Source organism: Brienomyrus brachyistius, unplaced genomic scaffold, assembly GCF_023856365.1.
Source record: "Brienomyrus brachyistius isolate T26 unplaced genomic scaffold, BBRACH_0.4 scaffold59, whole genome shotgun sequence".
Classification (NCBI taxonomy): Eukaryota; Metazoa; Chordata; class Actinopteri; order Osteoglossiformes; family Mormyridae; genus Brienomyrus; species Brienomyrus brachyistius.
In genome coordinates this window covers 1,407,460-1,435,390 of record NW_026042334.1, presented here as the reverse complement: position 1 = coordinate 1,435,390, position 27,931 = coordinate 1,407,460, and the positions used below count along the sequence as shown (strand labels likewise).

General features: G+C 48.2%; 1 protein-coding gene and 1 long non-coding RNA gene across 6 annotated transcripts in view; both read right to left on the bottom strand.

The window, feature by feature from the left end:
* ksr1b (kinase suppressor of ras 1b) overlaps positions 1–24,798 on the bottom strand; it is a 34,981-nt gene extending 10,183 nt beyond the window's left edge. For 4 of the 5 annotated variants that reach the window (XM_049001499.1, XM_049001497.1, XM_049001500.1 and 1 more), the window contains exons 1-3: positions 24,758–24,798; positions 24,258–24,510; positions 6,510–6,650 (exon numbers count right to left, since the gene is read on the bottom strand). In XM_049001499.1, coding sequence (XP_048857456.1) covers positions 6,510–6,650; positions 24,258–24,510; positions 24,758–24,783 — 420 coding nt within the window. In that variant the 5' untranslated portion in view covers positions 24,784–24,798. Of the gene's footprint in view, positions 1–3,335; positions 3,475–6,509; positions 6,651–24,257; positions 24,511–24,757 lie in introns of those variants that run through there. The other variant, XM_049001501.1, reaches the window with a different exon arrangement.
* Positions 13–2,618, bottom strand: LOC125724992 (uncharacterized). Its single transcript, XR_007387275.1, has 2 exons — positions 1,367–2,618; positions 13–1,050 (listed from the first exon to the last, which is right to left on the bottom strand). It is a non-coding gene; the product is annotated as an uncharacterized LOC125724992 (long non-coding RNA).
* Positions 24,799–27,931: the final 3,133 nt, after the last annotated feature.

Below are 27,931 nucleotides of genomic sequence, written 5' to 3'. Positions count from 1 at the left end.
CACTCATCAGCACCACCACTATCCCTGCAGTAATGTATTTAAGTACTGTAACTGTAATTGTAATTTTATTAATAATAATAATAATAATAATAATAATAATAATAATAATAATAATAGATACTTTAAAGATACTTTTCCATGGGGAAATTGTCTTTACGTCTCCCTCAACTTGCTGTTTGTAGAGTTTGCTGTTCGCAAAGGGCAACCACCTGTTGGGGCGCCCAGGGAGCTGGGGGGTTACAGGCCTTGCTCAAGGACCCATAGACGTGCTGAGGCATGCTGGCACAAGGCAGGGAAACACCTTCACCCTCCGTCACTCACGCAACCCCTCCCCACCCCCCCCTCCATACTCAGCAACACACAGGCACATCAGGGACACCGGTTAACAGAGCGTCTTTGGGGGAATCCTGTGTATCTGGGGGAAGCCCACCTGACCCAGGACACAGAAACGCCGCACGCGTGCGCAGAGGGGGGTTACGGCCCCCGAACCTGCCGGTGAGTGGCAGCAGCGATCCCTCCCCCAGCCACCACACCGCCGCCAACAATGTAACCATAATAATCTTATTAATAATGTAACAATATGACATATTAATATTTCACAAGAAACACACCGAGTCATAAACTTGGCATGTCAGCAACAGGTTCAGAACGAAAAAAGCCAGTTGGAACAGTTATGTGTCATCATGGGGTGGGGGGGGGGGGGTGACGTCTCGCTGCTGTGCGCTTCCTGGAATTCACACCCAGGGGGTCGCCATCCTCACTGGCCATGAAAAGGAGGTTTGGAGTGGAGACACTGGTCACCCCTGCCCCTCCACCCCCACACACACAACCACAAATTTAATGCATGACCCAGTTATTCAGCCCGCTGGACCAGCCGGCGACGCTGTTCCAGGCCGCCGACGCCGCGCAAGATGCTGCCGGCTGGAGGGCGACGCCAGACCGTCCATCGCTATCCCGGCCCAGATGGCTCGTCTACATCACATCGCTCTGCCCAAATTCCCAGCATGCTTTGCCACCAGCTCTGGCGAATCCATATATCCAGAGCTATAACTGGGTGAGAATCAGCATAATGAAAGCTAGTCATCCAGGGTCACAGTGGGGACAGAAGCAATAAATGCATACCATCTTGGCCACATGCAGAACCTTCTTTCATGGGTGCCCTCCCTCTCTCTCTTCCTTTCCCCTACTGCAAAGACCACTTATTTAAACCCACAAGCTAAACAGCTGCGGGGTTAGGGGAATGAATGATAATGACGAAAGCCAAATGGAGATCGCGCTCGACTAAGAAACAGAGTCAGGTCTCCACGGCTTCTTCCGGCTCCCAGCGAAGCAGGAGTTTGCCGGAATTGCCAGTATGAGTACCTACCGAAAGTCCACGGCAAAAGCACTGGTGTAGGACCATAATCCACTCCGCTGGCTTCAAACAAAGCAGGCCTACAAAGTCACATAAAAATAACACATTCATACATAATGAAGAAACTGCTTTTAGTGAAGCAGGCCAATCGCTGTGGACACTTGCCGGGAGATACTCCAGGGGAAACAAAAAAGGTTGGATTTGGAAGGGGGGGGGGGTGGAGGAACATGGAGATACATACCGGGCTGGGGGGGGGGCAGTTGGCACACTCCTAGACACTGTTATTGTCTCTCTGGTTTTTCTGGAAATCCCTTTTGTGAGGGAGCTAAAAATAGTCCTGGTTAAGCTGCCGCATAACGTGGGGTTGGCAGGAGGGGGGGTGGGGGTGCAGCCAGCAGCATAACTTCACAGGCACCGACGGGGGGGGGGGGGGGTGTGCCGAGCCGGGGACGAGAGGGGCAGCTGCCCAAGACGCTCGCGGCTGCTTCACACGCACACGCTGCATCTGATACCGCTCAGATATCTGCTGACTGGCCAGCCAATGACGTAGTTTTATTTATAACCAGGGTGGGTGGGTGAGGGGGGACCAGTGGCGATAAAACCCTGATAAAGGCCCATGCCATCAGACTTTATTACAGGAACCGAGCTAACAAGGGGGGCACACCCTCCGCCGGCCCAGACAAACTCCCAGTCCCCAAAGGGTGCGTTTTCCCCCTAACTCCCACCCGGCACGCATCCCGGCACCACAGAGGCGGCATGTGCGCCAGCGGCTCCGTCTCCAGGTACCAGCTGACTATTCTGTTCTGCTACCTGGGGCACCACTTAGTCTGAAGGGAAACCGGAGTGAGAGAGAAACCCGGCACAAGAGAATCAGCGTCCTGGCAGAGTGACGAGCGGCGCAAACTGACTCTCGAATCATCGAACCAACGGCAGAAGCGTCTGACCACGAGACCCCCTCCCCACCCCCACTCTCGAAAAGGCTGTGTCTGGACAACGTGGAGCCAGAGGACGCGGTGGGCCGTGATGGACGGCGACACATGCGGGGCAGAGCTGATGCACAAACGTCTTGTCCACACCTCCCTCCCTCTCACACACACACACACACACACACACACACACACACACACACACACACACACACACACACACACACACACACACACACACACAAGCTTGCACGCACACGTATGCTCGTCTCAGACGCAAACGTTTGAAGTGCGGTTCCCAACTCGTACCAGCGTACCCTGGTGGACTCACGTGTGTGTGTGTGGGGGGGGGGGGGGGGGGGGGCGTGGATGCAGGCGTTAGGGGGTGGGGGTTCAGAGACAGGTTAGAACCAAACTGACAGCGTAAAATGGCTGACACATACCGATACCACAGGACATGTCCCAACTAATAAGGCTGAACAAGCAAGGGAGGGTGTTGAGGAGCCAAGGGAGGAATATTTACACCAACGTCGCAAGTACCGCCAATAACCCATCCAGCAAACGAAACAGCCAACAAATAAACAAACAAGCAAACAAACAAAAAACTTTATATACAGGCTGGAAAAGTCAGCCATGCAAAATGAAACCGTCTGACAGTGTGTGACAGCCAAGATCACACTATAACTTACACCAACACACACACACAAATATAGACATACACACCCTGCCACACTGGGCGAGTCTCAGGCATGCAGTAAACGCTAACAGCCATGCCGGGGTGGCGGAGGTGGGGGGGGGGGGGGGGGAAATCAACACAATGGCTTCCGTGCTCCCATTGAGAAGCGGGGAGAAGGAAAAAAATAATAATTTAAAAAGTCAGTGTCCCACCTTGCAGCACCGGAGTTATTTACGTGACGCGCTGAAAAGCCATGCGGTGCAGGACGGCAAGCCCCAAACGGGAAAAAAAAGTCGCGGTGAGAGAGAAAGAGGTGGCGGGAAGCCAACAGAGCTACCGCTGCCACCGCCACCGCCGGGCCGCGCGATCGCTTACATACCATCAAGGCGCTGCTGACACAAATGACGTGACCGGCTCTCGCATGTCCTGCAGATGCAGCCGTCGTGCTCCTTGCTCCCAGTCGCAGTCGAGCTGTGAAGGCTGCTTTCCTGGTTCCACACACACACACAGACACAGCCCTTCCCTCTGCCCCGCCCCCCCCGGCAGCTGGCCCCTCCCCTTTCCTCCTCTTCTCTGCCCCTGCACACACACACAGCTTGTGGACTTGGCAGGACTGTTGTGCCGTCATCTTGCCGGTGCTGGTGTGACCTGACCTAGCCCGCCACCATTCACAGCACTGCTGAGCTCACCCTCTTCCTTTCTTACGAAACAAAATGTAATGAAAAAGAAAGAAAGTCATGAATCTAGTTTGTTCCTGACAAGTCTGGCCCACAAAGCACCCAGCTCACAAGTATCGGGAACAATCCAGTCCGCGGCACTTGAGATTCTCAGCTTGGGAAACGTGGCCTGATGTAAGGGGGGCATTAGTCACGGAGGTGGAGGGCGGGTTCAGTGCAGTTTCAGTCATCCTCAGTGACACACCAGTCAGATACGAGGTAGAGAGCCACAGACACAAAAATACTGCTGTAGCCCCTGTAACTCAACAACACAAAGGTTGTAGGTTCAAATCCCACAGAGCACACATACAACTGTAAGCCTTCCTTCTACTGCAAGTCGCTTTGGACAAAAGCGTCAGATAGATGAATTAATGTAAATGTAGCTACGATGTGAAAATGAACGCTAATGAGGGCCAGATGGCCACACCCCAATCTATGAGCCTGTGTCCACTTAGGGTCACAGCTTATGGAAATAAATGGGACGTATAAATTAAATCCTAAGGCCAGGAATGGCCCCGTCCTGTCTGCACCTAGCACATTCTTAACTGCCTGCACCGTAAACAATTCAAAAGATTAAAACATGCTATTGCTGCTTATAGTGCCACGATGCCGCCGAGTCACGGACACGCATTGCATGCACCGCTTTGAACTGCGATGGGGGGGTGCGTCAGCTGGCACAGGGAGGAACCACAACACGTCTGGACCAGCAAGGGAGAGAAGCCCACGGAGGTCACGTGACCAAAAAGGGGTTGAGATGGGTGACGGATGGGCCTGCTCACTTGGGTGGGGGTGGGGGGTGTAAAAATGGTGGGGTTTGTGGGGGAGGGGTTTAGGAGTCAGGCTGACTTGACAAATTCTCTCGGAACAGAAGCACTGCCGGGTTGGGGGAGTGGCCTCGAGCATGAGGAATGTGACCACGCTGTGGAATAAGATTGGGGGGGGGACAATGCACCCAAAGTCAAACCGCTCGGTGGGTGCAAACAGAATATGGGAGGTACTTCGGAATATTGAATAAACATGGATGCAATGCTGTAAGAAGATCTGCTGCATTCATCTTCTCCCTTTCACCTTCACGCGTTAATGCATCAGCTAAAGGGACATCACTCCTGTTAGTCTGGGGAGGGGTGATGCATTGGGACGCATTAGCGCCTACACCACGCCCCTTTGACAACGTTCCATTAACACGAAGTGCTGCCGTAAAACATAAGACAATAATGACGGTGGTGACCCCGCTTGCACCCCACCCACATCCCTCTCTTACCAGATTCCTGCAGTCTCTCCCTCTCTTACCTTCCGTCCACCCCGCCCGTCCTGCCCCGGGGTCGGTCCCCTCTTGGTTCCCATGCCGCTTCCCCACCTGAGCCTTTCTCATTCAGCTCAATCCACCCCTCCCTCCCCACAGAGCTGACCCAAGAAACCACGAAGGTGGGGTGAGATCAGCAGGGGCCCACAAAGGCACTTTCAGACTTTTAGACGCGTCTAAGAGTGGAAACGCAGCCGCTTATATGATGATAAACATCGTCGCTCCTTCCAAAACGCGCTCGTGTTCCGACACACCGAAAAAGCACGACCGCGTCGCCTCAAAAGGTTTACGGTGTGAATGGCTCATGGTTTACACGCACGGGGAAAACGGTAAAGTCAAACTGGAATAATGGCTGAACGGTAACCGGCAGAGGGACTTGAAGGGGTGGGGGGCAGGGGACAACTCCTCCCGTGACTCAGTCAGAGCCACACAAATACCCAGCTTTCCACACAGTCATTTCCTGTGCTGGGAAGCAGCTCCGAATTACCCCCCCTCTCCCGTCCCAAGGGAATCGGCCAATGCTCACCATAATTAGACTGTCTGTAGAGAGGACCTCAAAGAGCCTTCGACATTACAATTACTAAATTGCTGTATCACCACTTTAATCCAACAAAACACACAACGGGCCCAAATATACAGATTGATGTTTGACTGCTGCAGGGTAGATCCTCAACTGATACCAAGGTCCAGGAGCGAAAACCCTTGTGGGAACCTGAACTGGCCATTTCAGGATCCCTGCTCCATGTGCATATCACTAATGTAAACGTTACTGATATATGCCTCCAGCAGGAGGTTGGCACAGGCCCCGTCAAACTGTCACGCTGGTTTTGTAATCCCAGAAAGACCGGTTGCTGTCAGTAAGGCAGAGAGCAGCGTGAGTCAGTGTTACAGAACTCCTACCAGTGTACTGGGTGTTAAAAGAAGCCCTTTAAAAGTTATCGTCACACTTTCACCAGCGCTACTAGCAAACCAGTAATTAAAGAGCCACTGCAGCCCATTAAACAACAGACGGATTTTACGTCCAAATGATACAATTTTTAAATGAAAACCATCACAGGATGAGCTGCAGCCTCATTCACGTTTGTACAGTACAACAGCCACCTATAGGCAAGATTAGACTTTTCTCTGCTTAGAAAAACTCTCCTTAGACAAGTATGAATATTTGGTAAACAGAATTGAAACTCCAGTACAAATAAAGCCTATGAACATTTGCCATAGACAATGCAATGGACAGAGGACAAGATGGTTAGCATAAAGTCTGTTAGCACAAAGACAAGCTTTGTCAGTGAAGTCGGAATTCCTTTGTGGAGGTCAGAAGAGCCAGGGAAGTCTGGCAGAGCATCGCAGAGGCCATGGGTACGGGGTTAGAACCCCCAACCAACCACCCAGCACCTGTTGACACCCTTACAGGCCCACTGGCTTACTGATAGGTGACCTTTGACCTCATGATGACTCATCCGCCATGCTACAAATTCTACTGTCTCTGCACCAGTAAGCCACTGATCTGCCCAGACCCCCCCCCCCCCAGCCGTACCTCTATGACCTCAGGTCGCAGGTTGACAGTCCGCAGCCAATCCATCAGCCGGGGGTAGCTCTCCAGACCCTGGGGTCTCTCGCTGTCTGGCACTTTCCGTTTACACTGCAGCTGCTTGCTGATGTACTTCATCAGTTTCACCTGCAGGCGGCGACATGTCACAAAACAGAAATGGGGGGGGGGGGGGGGGATCAGTTAGCAGATAGGAGTGAGGTTTTCGGCTCTGAGGCCTACAGTGCTTTGCACGCTCTGGGGATTCTGAACCAGACTTGGACAGACAGAGTGAGAATTTCAGTTATGACAAACTCAGGAATCTGGACAGTTACAGTGTGGCCAAGAACAACTGAATGTGAAACCAATCGCTCAAACAAATTAGAGCAAAGCGGGGAGAGGGACCAAGTTCCCCAAGGTCAGGAGCAGAAGGGGCAAGCTGATCTCGTTCAGCAAAATCAGTTGCAGATACTTACCACGAAACACTTAAAAACCAGCTAATGTTCAAAGTGTCTAACAGTCATTTACAGCTTGAACTTTCACCCAAATGTCTGGTGAGATTTGCACCTTCAGCCAAGAGAGAATGATCAGCCCCCCCCCGTTATATAAAAAAAAAACCCAGCCTTAAAAAAACGGCAGGTAAGCAAGACAATTGCAGGCCTGCTTGACGCTCGGGAGACGTGCCGAAAGCCGCTGGCATTTCACAGCAAAGCCTCTTCCACAGAACACTCAGGGTGTAGCGCGCGAACCCGTCAGCGAAAGGAACAACCTCCGCTGTTCGTTGAGGAATTCCCCCCCCCCCTCCCCCGCACAGCTGCAATGCACTATGGGTGGACAATGTAAGCCACAAGATGGGCCACTACAGTGAAATGAATAAAAACACAAACCATTTTTTAATTATTTTATTGATTGATTAAAAAATGTAATAAACGATTCAAAAACGGACACCATTTATGGTACAATATACAATATACTATTTTATAGAACTGTACAGATACCATATAAAAAGTGGGTCAATGTAATTTCATAGAGGCAGAAGCCTACAGGTTCTAAATAAAAGATCGAAAGAACGAAAGTGAAACAGATCAGCTCAGCAAGCTTAGCTTCCATAAGTCTGATAAACTAGATAAGCAATTTGTAAACATAGACAAGTAACTAGCGGTTGTTTGATGAGAACAGTGTGTATGTTCCCACAGAACATGTGGGAAAGCTGTTCGGCAAAGACCTTCAAGCCTGGAGTTATCAGATAACCCATGTCAGGGATGACACTATGATCTAGGACAGCATTTGTAAACTACCATTTCAATCAAAAAGACCTGGATTTCACTTAAGCACCAAGACAAAAGAACATAACTATTTAGCCAAACAAAAAAGTGTAAAACGTCAAGTATCTCCTCCCTGACATGGATTATCTGGTCACCCTATACAAGCCAGCATGGTGCAAGCGTGTGGCTCACTGGGTTCAAATTCCATGGCTGTGATCGTAAGGTTGCTGGATCGAATCCTGGGGCTGGCAAACCGATGCCGCAGGTGGGCACTAGAGAAAGGCCCTTTGCTGCGATGGCTCCAATGGCTGGCTGACCATAGTCTGTCAATCATATGATAAGTGCCCCCCCCTCCCAGCCCAACGTCACGGCTGGTGTGGACCTGCTCAGCCTTGGGGTTGTCTTCATGCTATAGTGGAGGGTACACAGAAACAGAAATAAAAAGCAAACAATGAAAGACATGGCCGTCGCCACCAGCCTTGGCCTGATCCATTCTGTACGTGGGAGACGTGTTGTCTCCGTAATTCTGAAACCATGCCAGTCCTCTGCACCACCACTGGTCACGGACATACGTCTCCCTTCCCGGTTTTCCAGTATGTTTCCGAGAATACCGCACACCCTCATCACCCCAAGCAGGTCCACCCGCCCAGCACGGGGCAGACCTATCTCCAACACAGAAAAAGGCGTGTAAAAAAAAAATAAAAAATTTCCTTGAAATCTGCACAGCTGTCCAGATAACGCCCCTGGGATTGTCTTGTTACATTTAAGACATGCGTGGAGGGGGTCCAAACTTAACCACAAACAAGGCCACCTACCCCCCACCCATCCACTGCCCTCAAATTCAGAAATTAAATAGGCCAAAAAAACAATTAACAAACTGAGACTGCTAATTAAATAAATAAACATGTGGAATTTGTGGCTCACAGAGTAAAGAATCAGGCTGGATTTTCAAACCCCCCCCCCCGCCCCCCATGTCTTTGCCTTCCCCTCCGGCAAACAGGGCTGTCTATAAATAGCTGTTATTATATGGAGGAGAACAGCGAGTTACCCTTCTCTTGGGGGCGTCCGTAACGCTGCCATGGCAACCAAGTGTCATCAGAGTGCTCTGGCCATGGATGGGGGAAGGGGGTGGGGCTTAGTGACATCACAGGGCTACCGAGCACACAGTTCACAGTGAGGTTAAACTAACCACTCCCCTCCAGGGTCACATGCTGTTTCCAAACCCCCATCTGTCTACTCACTCAAGGCAAAAGACCTACAAGTAAACGATTCCCAGAAATCAAAAACTCATTAAATTGCTTGTACTATTATTTTCATCTACACGACCTCACCTACGCTAATGCCACCGCTGTTAATTAAATTCTGTCCTTCTTGTGAATTTTCCCTAAAATGACATCAGCATCCATAAGAAACGCCCAAATCATCTCTAGGGGACAACAGGAACACCTCAGTCCTTTACAGGATGAGACCTGAGGAAGGACCCGGCCCTCCCAGATGCCCTGTAGCAGGTTTGGTCCACCCTGTGACAGGTCGTCGTGGAGACAGTTCCCAATCCTGAATGGGAGCGAGCTGAGGTCATGGGTTCCAAATCAACTTGACAGTGACCTGACTGCCTTCGGAAAATTCCACTCCTCTTCACTCTCCCCCGGTACTTGGAGCGGTAGGTCTGGCAAAGCTGGCCATCATCCTACAGTTCGATGGCGGCCGAGATTTTAGGGTTTGGATTACAACAGGGCGGTCCGCCCGTCCCACAAGTTAAGGTGTGATATTTCTCAGGTGGTGGGGGGGGAGGCACAGGGCATCTTCTTAATATCAAATTTAATTCACAAGAGGCAAAAAGGACATAGCTAATTTAAGGGAAAAACAGGTTGTAGTGACGGTCAGGCTTGGTGACCAGTGAGCAGACACTGTGGACTGAATAATCACACTAACATAATCCACACAAAGCGGCCCCCCCTCCCCAAACACATAAGACAGAGGAAAATAGGAGGAGGTGCTCAGCAAGCATGAGAAAAACATCACATTAGTTCTTTCTTCTGTAATCTGGTTTTGGGGGGAGCACATCTTTCTCTTATTCCTCCTTAATATGCTAATAGATTCCAGAGGGAGGGGGGTGTTGGGGGGGGGTTGCACTGAAACAGCAGGACCTGGTGAGGTTCATTAAGTCTGAGCTTGCACTTTCAACACCTGAATGGAGACCTCCTTCCCAGCATGCCCTGGGGACTGATATTATGTACACAAGGGCTATGAATAAACCTCAAAACAAGAGGGTGTTGGTTTGCACCAGACAAGGGCAACCTTCGTTCTGCTAAAGTGCTCCTGGATTCGGTGTCTTTTATCATTCTCCTCATCTGCTGGCTCTGTTACACAGAGCTCCTGTGAACAGGTGAGGGTGCTGGGTTGTTTTTGGGGGGGGTGGGGGTGGGCCAGTGGCTAAACAGAAATATTCTCAACACCGGCTGGGGTGCTTGTGACTTCAGCACCTACACTAAGGCGTGAACCGAACAGGCCATTTCCCAGGTAAGACACACACACACACACACACACACACACACTCATGAACGCCTTGGTCGCCACCCCCAAGTGGGACTTGACACGATGGGGGTCCATTCCCGAGCTCCCCACAAACACAGAGGGCCAAAACAAGGGAGGGGGGTGCAAAGAGTTCAGTTTAGTTCCTTCACTGGACCATGTCTGCTTCGGCCTGGACTTCGAAAACTGGCACGCGGCAACCTACCAACGAGCTAAACTAATTTAAATCTTTATTATTCCAGGTAGCGAGGTGGTTACGGACAAAAGACTAACACGCCGATTCCAGGCAGCGGGGGTGTGGCTGCACCTCAGCATAATTAACCAGAACTACCTTGGCCCAGTGCGGTTTTATTAAAGAACAATGACAATAAAGTAGTGCCAGCTAAGCGGGGAAGCAACTACGACCTGCGTAACGTTCCCCGTCATCGCGGGCCCCTGGCAGCACGTCATGTTCTCACGATGGGTGACAGGCACCATGGCAAAAGACAAGCAGAGTCGACAGAAAGCCTTTGGACCCCACTCGGGGAGGGGGGGGGGGCATAGCTCTGGGATATGGAAACTAGAGGAGTCTTATCTTAGCTCTGTGACCTGGGGACTCAGATTCACCTCCCATACGGGCCAGCGTGCGGCTCTGTGTGCCTGTAATCAGAAGGTCGCAGGTTCAAACCCAGGCCTCAGACTGCGGGTCCTTGAGCAAGACCCTTAACCCCCAGCTCCCTGGGCGCCGCTAAGGGTGGCAGCCCTTCGCAGAAACAACTTACTCTACGAAAAAGAGCAAGTTGTGGGAGGCGTAAAGACAATTTCCCTACGGGGATCAATAAAGTATCGATTATTATTATTATTATTATAATTAATAATAATAAAAAAGAGGGGCTCTTAGGGACTTCCTCAGCATTCGGGGCACATTCTGCTTTGTAGCACTCGGAGACCCCCGGTCAGCCTGTTCCAGCATCGTCAGACCACAACCCCAAACAATTGAAGGCCATAGCATCGACAAATGGGATCCCTTTGCCGAGAACACATCACAGAACACATCACAGAACTCGAGTGCTGGGGGGGTGGGGACAAAAATGGATGTCAAACAACAGAGGGAAGGAAAAAAAAAACACACCATATAGATGGAAACTATTGAAGCTTGTTCTTTTCTTTTTTTTTTTTGAATGAACGGACGCCCATTTTTGTTCTCCCTGCAAATGTGGAACCGAAACGAGGGTTAAGTTGCAGAAGCTGCACCGTTCTGCTCCAGGTCAAACCAGGTCAGAGCCAGGACCAAGACCTCCCCCGCCCCCCCCCCCCTGAGACCAAACAGAACAGATTCAAAAAACCTCCTCGGTGGCGCTTGCTGGAATGTCATAATTAATGTGGAAAATATTCAAAAAGGCCGTCTTTTTTTTGTTTACGTAACAAAAGGGGCTATTTTTAGCACCAGAGGGCGAAGGGGAAAAAGAAATCATCACATTATATATCCATGTGTGTGTGTGTGTGTGTACAAACACCACACACACACACACACACACACACACACAACAGGGTGATGGAGCAGGTCAGGGAGAGAGAGAGAAAGCAAGTTGGAGCACAATGCTTGTCGGGGGGGTCATTCTGAAGAATGACGCTAAACCACATGGGGATTTCCTGAAACGAGTGATCACTCTTAAAGGCCCATTGGCTCCTGTAGCCTACATGCCTGAAACAGCAGGGCTGTCTGCTATCGCTAACAAAAAGACGTTCTGAGCTATGGCTGTGTGGGTCTCGCCGACGTGAAGCCCCGCCCCTATCGACAGGGGCCCCAGCTGCCATATAGGGGATGGGGTGGCCCATGTGACCAGGCCATGCCGTTCCACCCCGAGAGAAGGGGGGGGGGGGGGTCTAGGACAGATATGACTAATCCGGTCAAATGATCGCGAGGTCTTTCGCCACAGCATAAGCGTCATCGATTTGACAGAAGCTTCCGCCACTAAGGAGCATCTCGAACTGGAGTAACCCTTCGAAGACTCTTAGAAACAACAGAGGTGAAACCACAGGCTACAAGGACACCCGCGTTTATGTAACTGGAGCCCAGTCCGGCCAGGCCTTCGAGCATTGCTGCCCCTCCGATCGGAATGGGAGCTTCCGGAAGAGACTGTTGTATGTTGCAAGAATTCCCCGCGCTTGCTTACTCATTTGCATACATCAAACCAACTTTGAAGGACTCTAACCTCCCTGGGGCAGGAGAAGCCTATGCTGATGGGCAGGGAACCCGGTATCTGTGTATCAAATACTTCTTAATACCCTGAGTGAAGCTCCAGCAGTCATTAAGTCCTCTTAACTAGGCCCACGAACCTTATAGCAGGAACCAAGCCTCTTAACCAGTCAAGAACATGGCAAACACCCCCCCCCCCCAACAATATACAAGCACCGTAGCATGGCCGTCTAAACAGCTGATGGAGGCACTCTCCAGTTTCATCACTATCAGCATCTTTCACCTGTCCTGAATTCACCAGTCAGGCCATTACAGCGGTCAGGGAGGGGGCTGCAGAAAGTGTGTGGGGGGGGGGGGGGATAAAATACCTCGTTGGCAAGTGGACAACTCCGAGTCCTGGAGCCGTTGTAAGGTCCCAACCTGTGTCACCTACAAGGTGCTAACAGAACCCAGACCCAACTGGGACCACTGTCTACATTAAGCCCCTTTATGCGACACACCACACCGCAGCCGTCGCATTTATTCAAAGGCTCACAGACGAGCATCCAATGGACTAAACAAGACATATGTTTCACTTACAAATCATCCCTGAGTAACAACAATTGACCAAAGAGCCAATCTTTCCATTTCAACCCGGCCCCTAGATTTGTTTCTGTGCCCAGAAAGGTTTTGATGTCCCAAAACCTTTCAGAAGCGGAAAATCAGCGAGAAAAGAACTGAAACATTGTCACTGTATCACATGTAGTTTTACTTAAAGAAAAGTAAGCCCCCCCCCCTTCCATCCCAACAGTGCCTGTGGGATCTCAGGCTGCCAAACCTGTGATTCTCCACCTCTCTTATCTCAGAATCAAACGAACAATGTATGTATGTATTTAAGTAAATGTTGCTGGAGCCAATGAGAGCGGATAAAAATCTCAGGAGCTCAGTTCATTGGACAACACTGTAAATTTCAGTGTTTATATGTATATGTGACCTTCGGGTCAAACCGAAGTCGCATTCGGGCAGGACTTATTCAATACGGGCACAGGCTCGGAACGCAACACGTCGTATCCACTTAGCGACGTGCAACTTTTAATCAACAGACTGAAACCAACACCCACTGCAGCCATGTGTGAAGCTGATGATGGTGGTGTAATGGAGGACGCGCGAAGGGAGCATTGGATCGGGACGGGCCCCAGGAAGACGGAGGAGTTCTCAGGGCCCCTCAGGCTGCGGGACGGATCCCCAACCGTCACCAGACCAAGGCCCACCACCGCTTAGCCCAGCGAGCTACGGCAAACATCCATGAGAGCAGTGTAAACACGGCAACCCCCACCCCCCCGCTGTCATGAACAATGATTAACCGATAAACTAGAAACACATAAGACCACATGTGTTCGCGGTGAAAGCTCTCTCAGAGAAACGTTCACACCCAGGCCCTCCTGCGACTCGTCGGCTCACGGGACCGATTCTCCGAATCGTGACCAGAATGTGGACAGACACTTTCTTCGGCTGCTAACGGCAGACTTTTCCGTGATGTTACATCTGCCATCTTTCGGCATGAGCAGAGAGTGGCACCAAGCAGTGGAGCGGAACAATTGAGACGCAGGGACCCCACGCACAGCGATAGAGAACAAAGCTGATAAAATGACACGACAGGCACAGATGGGTCACTCAACCTTGTTAGGTGGCAAAACAACGTCTACGGCCCTTTCACTTTTGGCCTGGTGGAACCTTTTGACCTTTTGGCCTGCCGTGCCTCACCTCTGGGCAAAAATTAATTCCACTGTTTCTGGTAAAAGCAAATGACAAGTAAAGTGGCACGCCAACCTTGAGTGGTCTATTTACTCAGAGATCAGAATTCTCCTGCCATTCGCCGCCCCCTAACACCAAACCCCATTTCCCCCCATCGCTCATTCCAGTCTCGATTTGACGCGAGTGGTCAGAATGCAAACCTTTCCCCTTTAACACAGAGGTGCACATTTCCAGAAAGTACCACGCGAGCAAAATAAACAGCCGATTTCACTGGCTGACACCCTGGCCTACATTCCACACCCCAGTGTGAGAATGAAGAATTAAGGAACGCTGCAGAGCTTTCAACTGAAATCCTAAATATAATTTTCTGCCCTCATGTATAAAACATACTTCTAATGGTCCTTCTTTAATCATGATCTCAAGAGAAGTTTTATTATAGACAACGGCTCCTTCAGTGCCTCAGGAGGCACCGCCCACTTTTAGTGTATGGGTCAGTGATTGGACAGTTTAGAATGGGCAGAAAAATTCGTCAAACGTCATTGGTCACCTGACAGATCAATCTTATTGTGCCTGCCGCCACAGTAGCTCTGTGTGCCTCCTTGTGGGAACAAGCCTGCAGTCCTATTCACACAACCAAGATTGTACAATATATCTCCATATTTAGCAAGTGAAAAACATACAGATACCTGTAAACTAACCTAACTAAACAAACTAAACCTAAACCGGTGGGAGACCCAGAAACATCACGTTAAATCATACTATGCAAATTACACAGTCATTCGCAGACTTACATCATATTCATATCATCACTTTCAGTCAGTTTTCTAACCCCCACGTTCAACAAAAATGGGTAAAATACCAAACAAATGTTTACAAAGACCTATTCATTTAAGACGCAATGACGGCGATAAAGGAGATAGAGATAAATGCCGACATTTCATTATGTGGAACACTCTCCCGGTGCTGTTAAATAATTTATACATGTATACATTTAATTAGAAGCCGCTTTTATCCAGAGCTACAGTACGGCTTATGTTAGCGAAGACTAATCGGCATTTTCGATACACGTTCCACTTCGCACAAACCCGTGAGATCTACCACAAGCCCGCCTGCCATTAATACGCAGAATCCGACGATGGCAGCACGTGGGAAACCACCGCCCACCCCGGCAAGAAAAGCCAGCCGACTGGGGGGAGCAAGAGCCAAACGAAAGACGCCGAGATCGCTGGCTGGATTCGGACGACATTAGAACATTCTGTGGCGCTATGAGGCGCCCTCAGGCCGCGACACAGCTCCAACGGACCGACTCAGTACTGCCGCTTACCGAAATTTACGGCTTACTTTTCTTCCAAACTTGTGGAAACTATGACACACATTTTTGAGTGCAATCTTTTTATGCATCTGCTAATGACAGAGATACATGGAAATTACGCCTAAAATAAATTTACATGACTAATATGTCTCAAATGAATTTACCCCTTTTTAGGGATCATCAATATTTTAAGTCTACAGATACATTTCCAGCTTGAAGGCATTCCTGTTTAGCATATGCAATAATTGCTTCATGAATTTATTTATCAAGTTAACATAACCAGCTATCAGCAGGGTGTTGTACAAACCATATGCTTAAAACTTATACATTTGTTTAAGCCTATATACAATAAAAGTGTTTCGTTAAAGGGACGGTGCAGTGATTAGCACTGCCTCACAACTCTAGGAGCAGTGTTCCGAGTCTCTGACCCAGCTCCATGTTCTCCCGGTGTCATTGTGACGTTTCCTCCTAGGACTCCAGTTCCCCCGCCCCAACAGTCAAAAACATGCTAAGGTTAAATCCCATCCATCCATCCATCCATCCATCCATCCATCCATCCATCCAATATCTGCTGCTTATCTGGGGCAACAGTCTAAGCAGGGATGCCCAGACTTCCCATCTCACCAGCCACCTCCTCCAGGGAAATTCCAAGGCGTTCCAGGCCAGCCGAGAGATATGATCTCACCAGTATGTCCTGTGACTGCCCCGGAGTCTCCGCCTGGTTGGACGTGGCCACAAACACCTCCCCAATCTACCTTGCATCCGACCCCCATGGCGCCCCCTGCAGGTGGTGGGCCTACAGGAAGGCAGACCTATTTTATTTCTTTGGAACCCCACAACAGAGCCGACTGCCCCTACATCATAGAGGCATTCAAACCCCTCCACTATAAGGTGGTGATTCATGGGGGGGGGGGGGGTAAGGTTAAACGGAGATTCCAGATTTTCCATATATTTGCCCTGTGACAGTTTGGTGCCCCATCCCAGGTTATTCCCTGCCTTATGGGCTCTGAACCCCCATGGCTCTGCGTAGGACAAGTGGGTACAAAAAAATGGATCCTTCTTTAAATAGCCTTTAATGGGAACCACTCACAAGTATTTAACCTCTCAGTGCATTCTGGGGAGAAAAAAAAAAAACTGTGGAATGTATCGTGTATGGTCAAAAAGTTTCACTGACTGGTTGCCAAAGCCATATCTTGTTCCCAAACTTCTGGGGTGCCAGAAGATCAACACCAGTTCCTTCACATTGATGCGGAAGGCAGAGGAATCACTTCACGGGAGCTACACACTGACCCATTCCTGAACCGTGGCGGCCCGCTTAGGCTGATTAAGCAGATTAAGCGGATCAAGTCTGTGAAAGTCTTGTAATGTACCTAAATAATAACAATTGGGTTTCAGCAGCTCTGCTTAATGGAACACGGGGGCCTTTGAAGCCAGCAGACCTATTCTTCAGGTCTGTATATGCACTCTCGCGTTTGTGTGCGTTAGTGAGACACGTGACCCCCCTACCCGCCCTTCCCGGTCACTGAAGCACGCCGACAGGTAAGTATCCGGCAAATCCTCTGGCCTTGAGCTGCCCAGCACCGTCCCATGGTTTCATGCCCTTTATACAAATGCGCTCGGGGTCGGTCCCACCTGGCGCACGCACCACAGAAAACAGTCAACACCTCGCAGAGGTTCATTAAAACCGAATTAAGCTCCGAGTTCAACATTTTATATGATATAACAGCAGGACACGGAAGGGAGTGGAAGAGAGGGAGAGAAATGGAGGCCACCAATAACACAAGACATGTTTTTTTTTTTTTTGCAAACAAACCAAGTAAACAAACCAAGCAAACAAATAAATCAAACAAACAAACCAAGCAAAAATCAGACAGCCTGCAGAGCGAGGTTTTAACTACAGGTTAAGGAGCACAAGTTAGGACACGTTTGCGGGTTATAATGAGACACCAGTCCGAAGCTTCACTTTATACACGTGAATCACATTTCAGTTTCGTGACACAGGAGCCCAAACAAGGCAGCGACGCCCTTTAATTGGAGAAGACAATTAACCATTAATATAAGAAGTGATGAAAGTGTAGCATGCGAATTGCGGCAAGACCGGCTGCTTTGGAGCAACAGTAACGCAGGAATGATGACTGAAACCCCTCCCTGGCAGACTCACACTCGCCCCATACCTTACTAACACTGGGAAGAAAGCTAATATTCAAAATGAGCTCACATTAATTAGGACTCTGTTAACTGGGCATTATTAGAATGACTTTTCAGTCAGAGATCGTTAACCTAATAACTGACTGACACTTGCTGCAAGGAAGAAAATGGTTTATTACAGGTTATTTTGGCTGATGGGGGGGGGGGGATGAATTCACATAATCGTTCAAGAATATATATTTTTTTTTAATTCTTTAATAAAAACATATCATTCCTAACATTACTCTACAAAACCACTTTAATTTTTATATATTTTTCAGTACATTCACATATATACTATCAACATTTTTGGATTTCAAAACCCAAAAATGTCAGGTGGGGACAACTGTCCGAACAAATGAGAAGAGTAAGAAAACTATTAAACTTGGTATTTAACTAATTTAATCATTTAAATTTATTGTATCATAATATAGTATTATTAATTATTTAAACATGTAATATAGCTTGGCATAATTCTACGTACGAAATCTTTAAAACTAGAAAGAGCTGCAAAATACTGTTGTTTAAAACCATTAAGGTAACAGATGTAAATTTGCAGACAAATGTTTATTACCTCAAATGTCAGGCGACACAACCAGGAAAGGGGAGCTTTTGTTTACAAGTCATTGTAGAAAACAGTGAACCAGATGTTACGTCATAAACAGAACCCAAGTGATCTTCTCGGTGCAAAAAAAGTGTCAGTAGATCTAATTTAAATATTGACAAAATTATCATTATCAACCCATGGACAGATTTTTCATTGTTTGCATGTCAGGTGATACAGACTATAAAAACACTGAAATACGATAAACTCTTTGTTTTTGAAATTGTATGCATAAGCCTGAGATAAAGCACAATGGTTTGTGCAGGTGTCCAAGCAGACTGCCTGTTTGATTTGCAATGAGGCACAACCGTAATTAATACTAATAGTCATGAATGCGAAAAACAAATAGGAAATAGCATTATTTGATGAGTTGTATACACTTAAATAGTGTTTTTATTAATTTACTTTACTTTTCACTTGGGGGGGAAATAACTGGCAAATATAATACTTTGTTTGTGCCACCTGACCTTTATTCTTTGGCAACTTAATATTTGTTAATTGTTGTAGCAAACTGGTCAACACCAGTCAAGTCAACGGAGCAAATGAATCTGTTTTTTTTTTTTGGTTTTTCAACGAAAAGTGTTGCAAAACTACATCCTGTATCTGTTAATGGCACAAGAGAGGAAGCAGCACTGGAGAGGATAGAGAGAGCAGCTGTAGGGGGGTTGGGGGAGGTGGAAAGGGGCGTCAGCACATAAGTATGAGCAAACACGCGACAAGACGACGAGAACCCATACCAAGCCGGTACATGCCTGTTCGCCCAGGGTGGATCGGGTGAAATAGCGACGAGCAGTAGGGGGTACTCTCGAGACCGTAGAACCTGCAAGACGGGAAGCTGTAGGGGGGCCATTCCATGTGCCAACTGCAGCGGCACCACAAAGGAAGGGGGGGGGAGCGGCACTGACACACGGTAACAGACACGTCCCCATGGTGATCAGGCTTGCCTTGGCATGATTGGCTGGCCCGTTCTAGGCATCAATAGCTACAACATATGAGCCCGGTGGCCACGCCCACCAGCGGCCCTCGCACAGCTCTGCTGACACGCACCACCATCATGCACGCACCACTATCCCGTGGCCACCAGCGTGCGCGAGGATTCGGTAATCTGTCACAGCTGCCGCGATCCCACACTCCCTCCACCCCTCCTCTAGGCACAAGATGCAGAAAAGAGAGAGGGACTTTTCAGGCCTTATTATAAATAGACCTAAGGATTGAAACTGATAGTCACGGGGACACCAAGCCTTAAACCTCGTGGTGGCATAATTCATGCTTGGAATTGAACAGACTGAAACACAACATTACCGAGCCAAAGGGGACAAACCTAAATGATAAGTACAAATACAACACCTCACCTAATGAACTTTTCAGCAAGGATTTCCAATTTTCAGGGAGCCAATCCACCAACAGGACTAGCTAATGGTCTACGTTCATATTCTCCAGTTGCGAACAACCTGCTGGTCAAAACAAAATGGTTAAAGGCTTCAGGTTCTGGGCTAAAGAAGCTGCCGGCTTCATCTTACCCTTGAATTTCCGCAGAAAAAAATAAACGTTACAGATTTAAATGCTAATTGAGCTGCGAGGCAGATTATTCCGGAATCCGCAAAAGATGCACTCAACTTCTGAAGACAATTAACGCAAACTCGTGGAGACCAGAACAACTAAGAAACCCAACACCAGCAAGTTCCTCCCTGTCTCACCTTTATTAAATTGGTTTCCAGGAGAGCACCTACAGCTTAGCGGTATTGTCTTCAGCCTGACACTTGGATAACACAATACCCAGAGCCACACGGCGCATCCTCATCTCTCCGCAACACTAAAGGGAACCAATGATTGTAATGTGTGGGCCTAGTCCTCTCCGATGACCATGAAAACACAATCCAGGGAATGTACTCTGCTGCTGTAACCTAACCCCGCACAATTCACCCAGACAAGCACACTAAACAGACGGACCCCTTACAGGAATAAAAACACAGGAACAAAAAAAAAAAGAAGAGAGAGACACGGAGAAAGAGAGAGGCCGACTCTGGGGGCTTTTTGGGGCTGGCTTTTGTTCATCAATGGTGATTACAAGGCCCCTAGGGGCTGCCAAACCACTTGCCTGTTTAGAGACAGTCTTCTCTTTCTCTATTTTCCCTCCCTCACTCCCTCCATCTCCTCCTGTCTCCCTCTGAGCGTCATTTGATTTTTTTTTTCCTTCTTATTTAACAAACAGCTCCGAAAATGCGTAGGAAGAGCGACATCTAAAAATAGAAGCAGCCACAATAGCACTCTGCGAAGCACTGTGCCCCCCCCAAGGAGCAGACCGGGGTGACGCGCAGAGAAAGATGCGTTATCATCTGTGCCGGGTCTGTTACATCTTCATGAGAAGCCCTGGGATCATAAACCAAGAGACGCCATGGGGGCAGGACGCCATGGGGGCAGAACGCCATGGGGGCAGGACGCCATGTGCTCTGCCAGCCGCAAGCTGCCCTCGCAGCCAGAAATGTGAACAAAACAGGCGAACGAAGCCGCATTGCCTTTCTCCATCAAAGAACTTTTTTTAGGCTCTACAAACAAAAGAAAAGTGCCGACACTCCAAAAAATAAACCTCTGCGACCCAGCATGTTGGGAGTTTCAATATTTGAAGAAATTCACACAAAAAAAAAAAAAAATCCAATAGGCCTGAATCCACAATTGGATGCGTTTCTGGAAATGTCTGCCAGTCATTACATTTAATCAAGCACGGTCAACTATTGAGAAACAGACAGGCATTCATCCAAGACTGGGACCAGTCCAAACATCTAGTAAGCCATCCTGGACTTCTGATCTCATAAAAGACACATCAGGGGTGACTGGGAGAGTGACGAGACCACCGAAATGCCCAGGACGGCAAAAGACCCGGCTTGGGCCAAAAAAGGGGCAATAACTACGACTGAATCCCCGTCAAATGCAGCCCCTGCTCCCAAAAGGTCTAGAGGTCAAACTGAGGAGCGACCTGCTCTCGGAAGGAGGCACTTCAGCCGCAGGGAGGGAGAGTCCTTTTCCCGTGAAGCACTCTTCCTGGGCTCTCCAGCGGGAACTCGAGCGGCTCTCGGAGCCCGAGGGCAGGCTCTTAGAGAGCAGGGCCGGATCGTGGCAGGAGAAAAGCAGCACTCAGCCAATCGTGTGGGCCGATTACGATGCAGTTAAGCTCTTGGTGTGTGCTGCCAATCCACTGTTTCAGCACATGACAAGCGTTAGGCCCCGTCTTGCAAGGGAAAACTAACAGGATAGATATTTAGCTCAGGTGACAGAGACCTTTCTTAGCAGCCGCTGCCCCTGTGCAGGTCGATATCAGGTCTCTGGGGTGCATGTCTCCCCTGCTACTACGCTTATCTGTTTAACACCTGTGCCAGCTGCAAGAGCCACACCGCGTTGTTCTGAAATCTGCAGACGCGAGAGCAGCCGAGCCGAACTGTCTTGTTAAAAAAAAAAATAAAAAAAAAAAACAGCCCGCCAAGCAAAGGCAAGAGTCGTCCACATCCTTTATAAGCCCCGCCCCTTCATTTCCTATCCCCCCCAGTGCATAGGTTTTTTTTTTGGGGGGGGGGGTCCCTGAGGGGTGGGCTACAGAGAGCAGGTAGGGGGCAGACTTCCTGTACGAAGACAAAGCAGAAATGAAAACGGCAGCTTTTAGAAGAAGGGGTCTCTGATGTGTGCATGGGGGGGGGGGGGGGTGGTTCCCTTGGCAAAAGTGTTCAAGACAAAGTTTAACTGCCCATAGAACAGGCTCATCTTTACAGAGACTTGTGAATTTTTTTCTTAATCCTGGATAAAGATTAATTTGATGTCTTATACTTTAAGATCGCATAGACACAACCGACACATATATCGTGACAACAGTAAGTTGTCTCCGTTTTTTTATTGCTCTTTGTAAATTTGACGATCCATTTTTGAGACAAACAGTACCGTCTAATGTTCTATAAAGCAAAAGGGATTTTAAAGGGGATTTCGAGAGCAATCTGAATAGTGCTCTATTTACATCCCAGTATGGGGATAGTTGCAGCCGGGTTATACTAGAAGACAATTTATTTTATAGCACAACTCAAGAACATTATGTTTCTAAGCCTTGTGCCAAATCACTCCCATAACAAGCATATTTCAACTCACATGCCCAAAACCGCACTCAGCTCAAGTTTGGGAGTTTTTTTTTTTCAAAATCGTTCGAATAAAAAAAGGCCAACATTGTATCATTTAACATTCTTTCCGTGTTTGTATTTCTGTCAATCGCGGGAAAGGATACAGTAATAAGAAATGCAAGACAGCGCAAATGAAAACCAATGTGTCAGCACCGAAACTATCACGGTATCCGCCGGCAAACTCACGTCAACCGTGATTAAAAATGCCTTTCATTTCCTATAAATAGAGCACGTTTTGCAAACATGGATACACATAGTGCTGACACGGGTGGAGGGATGTCCCTAGTGTTTTAAGGTCAGCTCAAAGAAACAAGCCCCCCGCCCCTTGCATGGCCCGTAGCGGGACTTGCGGGATCGACCTCCCCGCTCTCGGGGTACAGTCCTCTCGGTGTTTCGGTGCACCTGCTCACCAGCAATACCGAAACACTCCGGGCAGCAAGTTTTTGCCAGTGCAGACTTGTCCAACCACTGACCCCCATTCTCTCAGCATCCCCCCTCCCCCCCCGAAACTCCACTGCAGAAAAAGACTCAACCTCTAATATACACAACTGTCGCCGCTGCTGAATGAAATCCACAGCCCGGATCACCACTGCATGGGGCAACCGGGGTTATGATCAAAGATTCAGCCAATGCAGACGCCGGTTGATTATAATGTGCAATGCAACGCAGAAAAAGGGCTGACTAATCGCGAACATCAGCCATACACGTCTTATATAAATAACCAACATCGTCGGAAATGTCACCGTTGAACACACCTACTCCCCCATACCAAAAGCTAAGGGTTATGAGAATCTTGAAAATCAACCAGAAGGACGCTGCAGTCATCGTACTTAACAATTAAAATTATTACATGCATATTATGTATGTGTCTGATGCGCATTATACACACTTACCAAATATTAATGCTATATGTATATGGGGCCATCAACGAATTGTTCCTTAGCCTTTTAATTATCACGTCTGCTTGACGCAAACGGCGTGCAGGTTGGTCTGCGGTACATACCCATGACCCCTCCCAAGCAGATCACACGTTTAAACGTTGAACTTTGTCGCCGTAATCCTAACCAGCACATACAACTTCAACAAGCAATATCCTCGCATTACAGCCCTAAGGGATAGAATGTCACGCCACACACACCTCGCACACAAACCGCCACAAGGTGCAGAAATTGCAGGGGAGGGATACTTTTAACGGAGTTCGGGGCTGCTAACTCCATACGGTTTATTTTTTTAAACTAAAACATTTACTTTCGCAAGCCTTCGTCTAGTCTCATGGCCCCTGATATTTTAGGGTCTCGGCTAATTGCGGATGCGCGGAAACCTGATGCACAAACGCTATTCTATGGAAATATACGGCGATCTCGGCCAGGGATGTCCCACCAAATAAACGGGACACCCGGGACATTATACGGGGGACAACAGGATTTGACATGAGCGAAAACAGCGGATCGTTACCAGAAGAACAATGACTGCACACTTATTTGAACCAGCTGCACAAAGAGGTCAAAATAACAGGCTGGCCCGTCTCTTCCTGACAGATAGAAACCCGCCTGTATCCCTTATTTGGTCGACAGCATGTTGTGATTACTTATAATATGGTATAACCACACATGTCTAGGTACAGCAGTACAGTGGACGATCCCACGGTTTAAGAGTGCCCTTCGCTAGAAATGAAACGCGATAAGCTGTCGCTATCAAATAAAGATGTACCCCACAGCAAAAGGAGCGCATATGCATGACACGGCACATAACTGCGTTTGAAATGTCTGCTGTCGTCCGCCTGTTACCTCCAAGGTGCGTATCTCTTGCTGTGTGAGATCGTTGGAAGCCGCGCATTTCGTCCGGAGCCCCTGTAAGCTGGAGATGGAGATCTCGATCATGTTCTGGATGAGTTCGCACTGGTGTAGTGCGGCCATCCCTGCGCCACCGCAGCTCGCCCTCTCCGGCTGTTCATCACTTTCAACCATCTTTCCACCTTTGCCAGACACGCTATCCATTCCTCGGCATTGGGCACTGCTTGAGGGGGGGTCCGCGCTTACACTATAAATACCAAAAGCAGCAAACACATTAGAGATGCGGCAAAGCTCAATAACGATGTCCGCTTTGCAACTTGTGCCAGTAAAACACAAAACATAGATTTCTCTTCAGTCAAAAGTGGAGAGTTTAAAAGCGACCTCAACTGCTGCCGTGCCAACTAGCCTGACATTACGATTAGACCTCCTTGTCTGCTCGTCGCGCCGAGAGATCCTTCCTCTCGATCACTGGCAGATTTCACATCGGCTTTTACCGTCTGTCAGCTGTTGGTAACATCATGCGAGGTGCATCATGGGAGATGTAGTCCTTCGCGATGAGCCTCTTTATTGTAGCGTAGGCAGAGTCCAACAGGTAATATTCCACTCATCATTCGCCAGACAGAATTTACATTGCAATTTTTATATGACGGCGAGTGAGCCAAATACATAATAACGCGAGGCAGAGGTCACATGAAAGCCTCAACGTAAATGGTTGTTAGTAAAGTGACTCATCACTTGCAAAATACTGGAAAGCACCTTACATCTTGCCCCTACCGTATTGCGTTTGAATTACTTCATGTTCGGATTCTGATTCGTGGCAGTAGCTGTCTTTTTCGTTTACCATATATGTCGTTTATTTGAGGTTTGTCGCCTTCCAGTGACATTTATGTTACGTTCCTGTTTGTGCGCTAGAGATTAATTTATCAAGTTATAGAATGACGAACAATATAATCCACTGCTTATGTGTGCTTGAGTCACGTGAAGAAATTGCTCATAGGTCTCTTACCACCAAGTGTCCACCAGTCATGCACAATATTTCCAAACTATATATAGAATCAGGTAAGAATGTAAATTACTTTAATATTTCACAGTAGTACAGAGAGCGCAATCAGACCGCGATGCCGGCCGCAGGATTTGGGTCCTTTGAAATCCCTCTGACTATATTGGAGCGGCAGGAAACTCCTGTTGCCTGAAAATAAATTCTTCAAAAAACAAAGCTCTTCCTTTATTTGACTTTCTGAAATGATTGTTGTCATCTTTTACACTTGTTTTTTCACTCCCTCCATGTTTTCCCTATTTGTTACCTGTCTTACATGTGTTTGCTATATACATGCCAGTACACTGATCTCTCTCTCTCTCACACACACACACACACACACACACACCAGCACATGCCGTTGCTGGGTGGGACACCAGCCTACCTCCACATCTGCGGACAGTGGCAGGCAACTCACAGAAACACAGGGAACACATGCAATGTCCATACACACCGATCTGGTGCCAGACTTCAGATTCTGAACCCCTGAACTCACAGTGCCATTTCCCGACTGAGGATGCAACCTACCTGTAATTATACATGACCATTCTTACATATAGCAATCTGCTGCAAGCACAGGTGGGGGCTGGGGGCTGGGGGTGGTGGAGCACCCATTTTCTGACCAAACATCATGCAAAATCTACCCTAAGCACCCCTCCCTCCCTAACCCTCTCAAAAAGTAGGACTACTGTCATTTTTTGCACTTGAAATTTGCTTAGAATGTGTTTTTAAAAAACATATACTTGAATGTCAGCAAACTATCTTTTAAATATCAGTTTTGTTAAATAGGTTGTACAGTAGTAGGTTTTTGGGTGCAGATTAACCTTTCAAGTATACCCCCCCTCCCCCCCCTCCCGTTGAAATGTATAAAGGGGTGAAATTGTATGTTGCTCTGGTTCAGAGAAGAATCTGCAGTACAGAATGTGTTTTTTTTTGTATTTCGTTCTTTCTAGTGTCCCATTAAGGCAGTATGTGGGCAGCGAGAGTCAATGCAAAGATAGATGTCAGCTGGGGGTGGGGGGGGGGGGGGGGCACTGAAGAATGCACCTCTCCCACCGCCCTGAGCCTTGTCCGCTTTGATAGCCTCAGCGCTCCTGGTTTCCTGCTTGCACCAGGCCGAGTGGCTCACACACTGCAGGAAGTGCTGAGGCAGGAAAAGCAGGATTTCAGGAAACATGGAGGGATGCTGCTGTTCACCCTTTACAGCTAACTGTGTGTGTTGGGGGGGGGGGGGCAGCCCTCATCCCAATCCCACTCCAGACGCCAGTGTCCAGTATCTCCTGCCTGCCTATCTCACACTCAGAGACACCAGTGGCTCTGAGTTGCTGTATCATGCATACTGTATAGTCAGCATGTGTCCTCTGGAAATAGCCCACTGGGCTCAGACCAGTGGAGCAGATACTGTGGCTTGGATGAGTGGTTAGTGGATGGATGGATGGATGGATGGTCTTTCTAATGAAGCCCGTTGGTAAATGACATTTTAAATCCACACCAGAGTATAACCTGTGCTGAGTCTGTATATTCAGCAGCAGAGGTGGAAAATTCAGGTTCAGAAAGTACAAATCCAGGCAAAGATTGTTTCAACCAACCAGTTGAGTATAAATCAGGGCTCTTCAGATCTGCCCCTCAATACAGGCCCTGTTTTCAGTTCTCCCAGGTAGTTAGTTTAGTAATTACTGATTCTGATTGGCTGGAGGCTCCACACATGGCTCACAGGTGGAAAAAACCTGGAAAACCAGCAGGGCTTGTACCCCGAGAAGCGTGATTTGCAGTAGCCCTGGTATAAACAGTCACAGAGGACTCAACTGGTTGGTTGAAACAAAATCTTGATTTTGGGTTTGCGTTTTCTAAAGCTGAATTTTCCACCTCTGATCAGCAGTACATCTCATTCTGTTTACATCGCCCTGAATAGAGTTACAGTGAAAATGACGCTGTTATTGTCACACATTAAGAGGCCGCGTGTGTCAGCAGGTGTTAAGTGTTCCTTTGTGCAGATAATATAAAAGCTGATTTTCTTTTCCTCTCTGTGCGGTAAGTGTTTATGAGAAAGCTTGTGAGTCGTGGTTCATCCTCCGTGCTTGTGATGAAAGGTTTTTGCTGTACAACCAGTGCGGTTCCTTCCTCTGCTTGGTTACCCAGCTTCTGCATAGCATTTAAGTCACTTTACTTTTCATATTTTTCATTCAGTTTGCATGTGATACTTAGTTTCGGTTTTTACTATTCTGGACATTGTCATTGAACCTGTAGCATTTTACACCCATTTATTCTTTATAATTGATGGGGTATGTTTAGTTTAGGGTTTAATATGTGCACTTACTATTAATAGTAGTTTATAAACTAATTCTAGTTTTTAAATGTGTGGTTCTTTTGTATCAAAACACTATGGGATTATTCTCTAAATGGTGTCCATCCTTTATTTTCCATTTGCACAAGTACAGGGGAATGCTTATTGTCACATATCCCACCTCGCTCTCCTTTGAGGCGTACGCACACACACAGCTGAGGATGAGGCTTGGGATCTGTGGGCCCTGGGGCATTTTGGGGGTGGGGGGTGGGGGGTTGGTCAGGGGTTCAGCAGAGATGTGGCTATTCTGCTGAGGCAAAAGGCTTGAACAGGGGATGACAGGTGCAG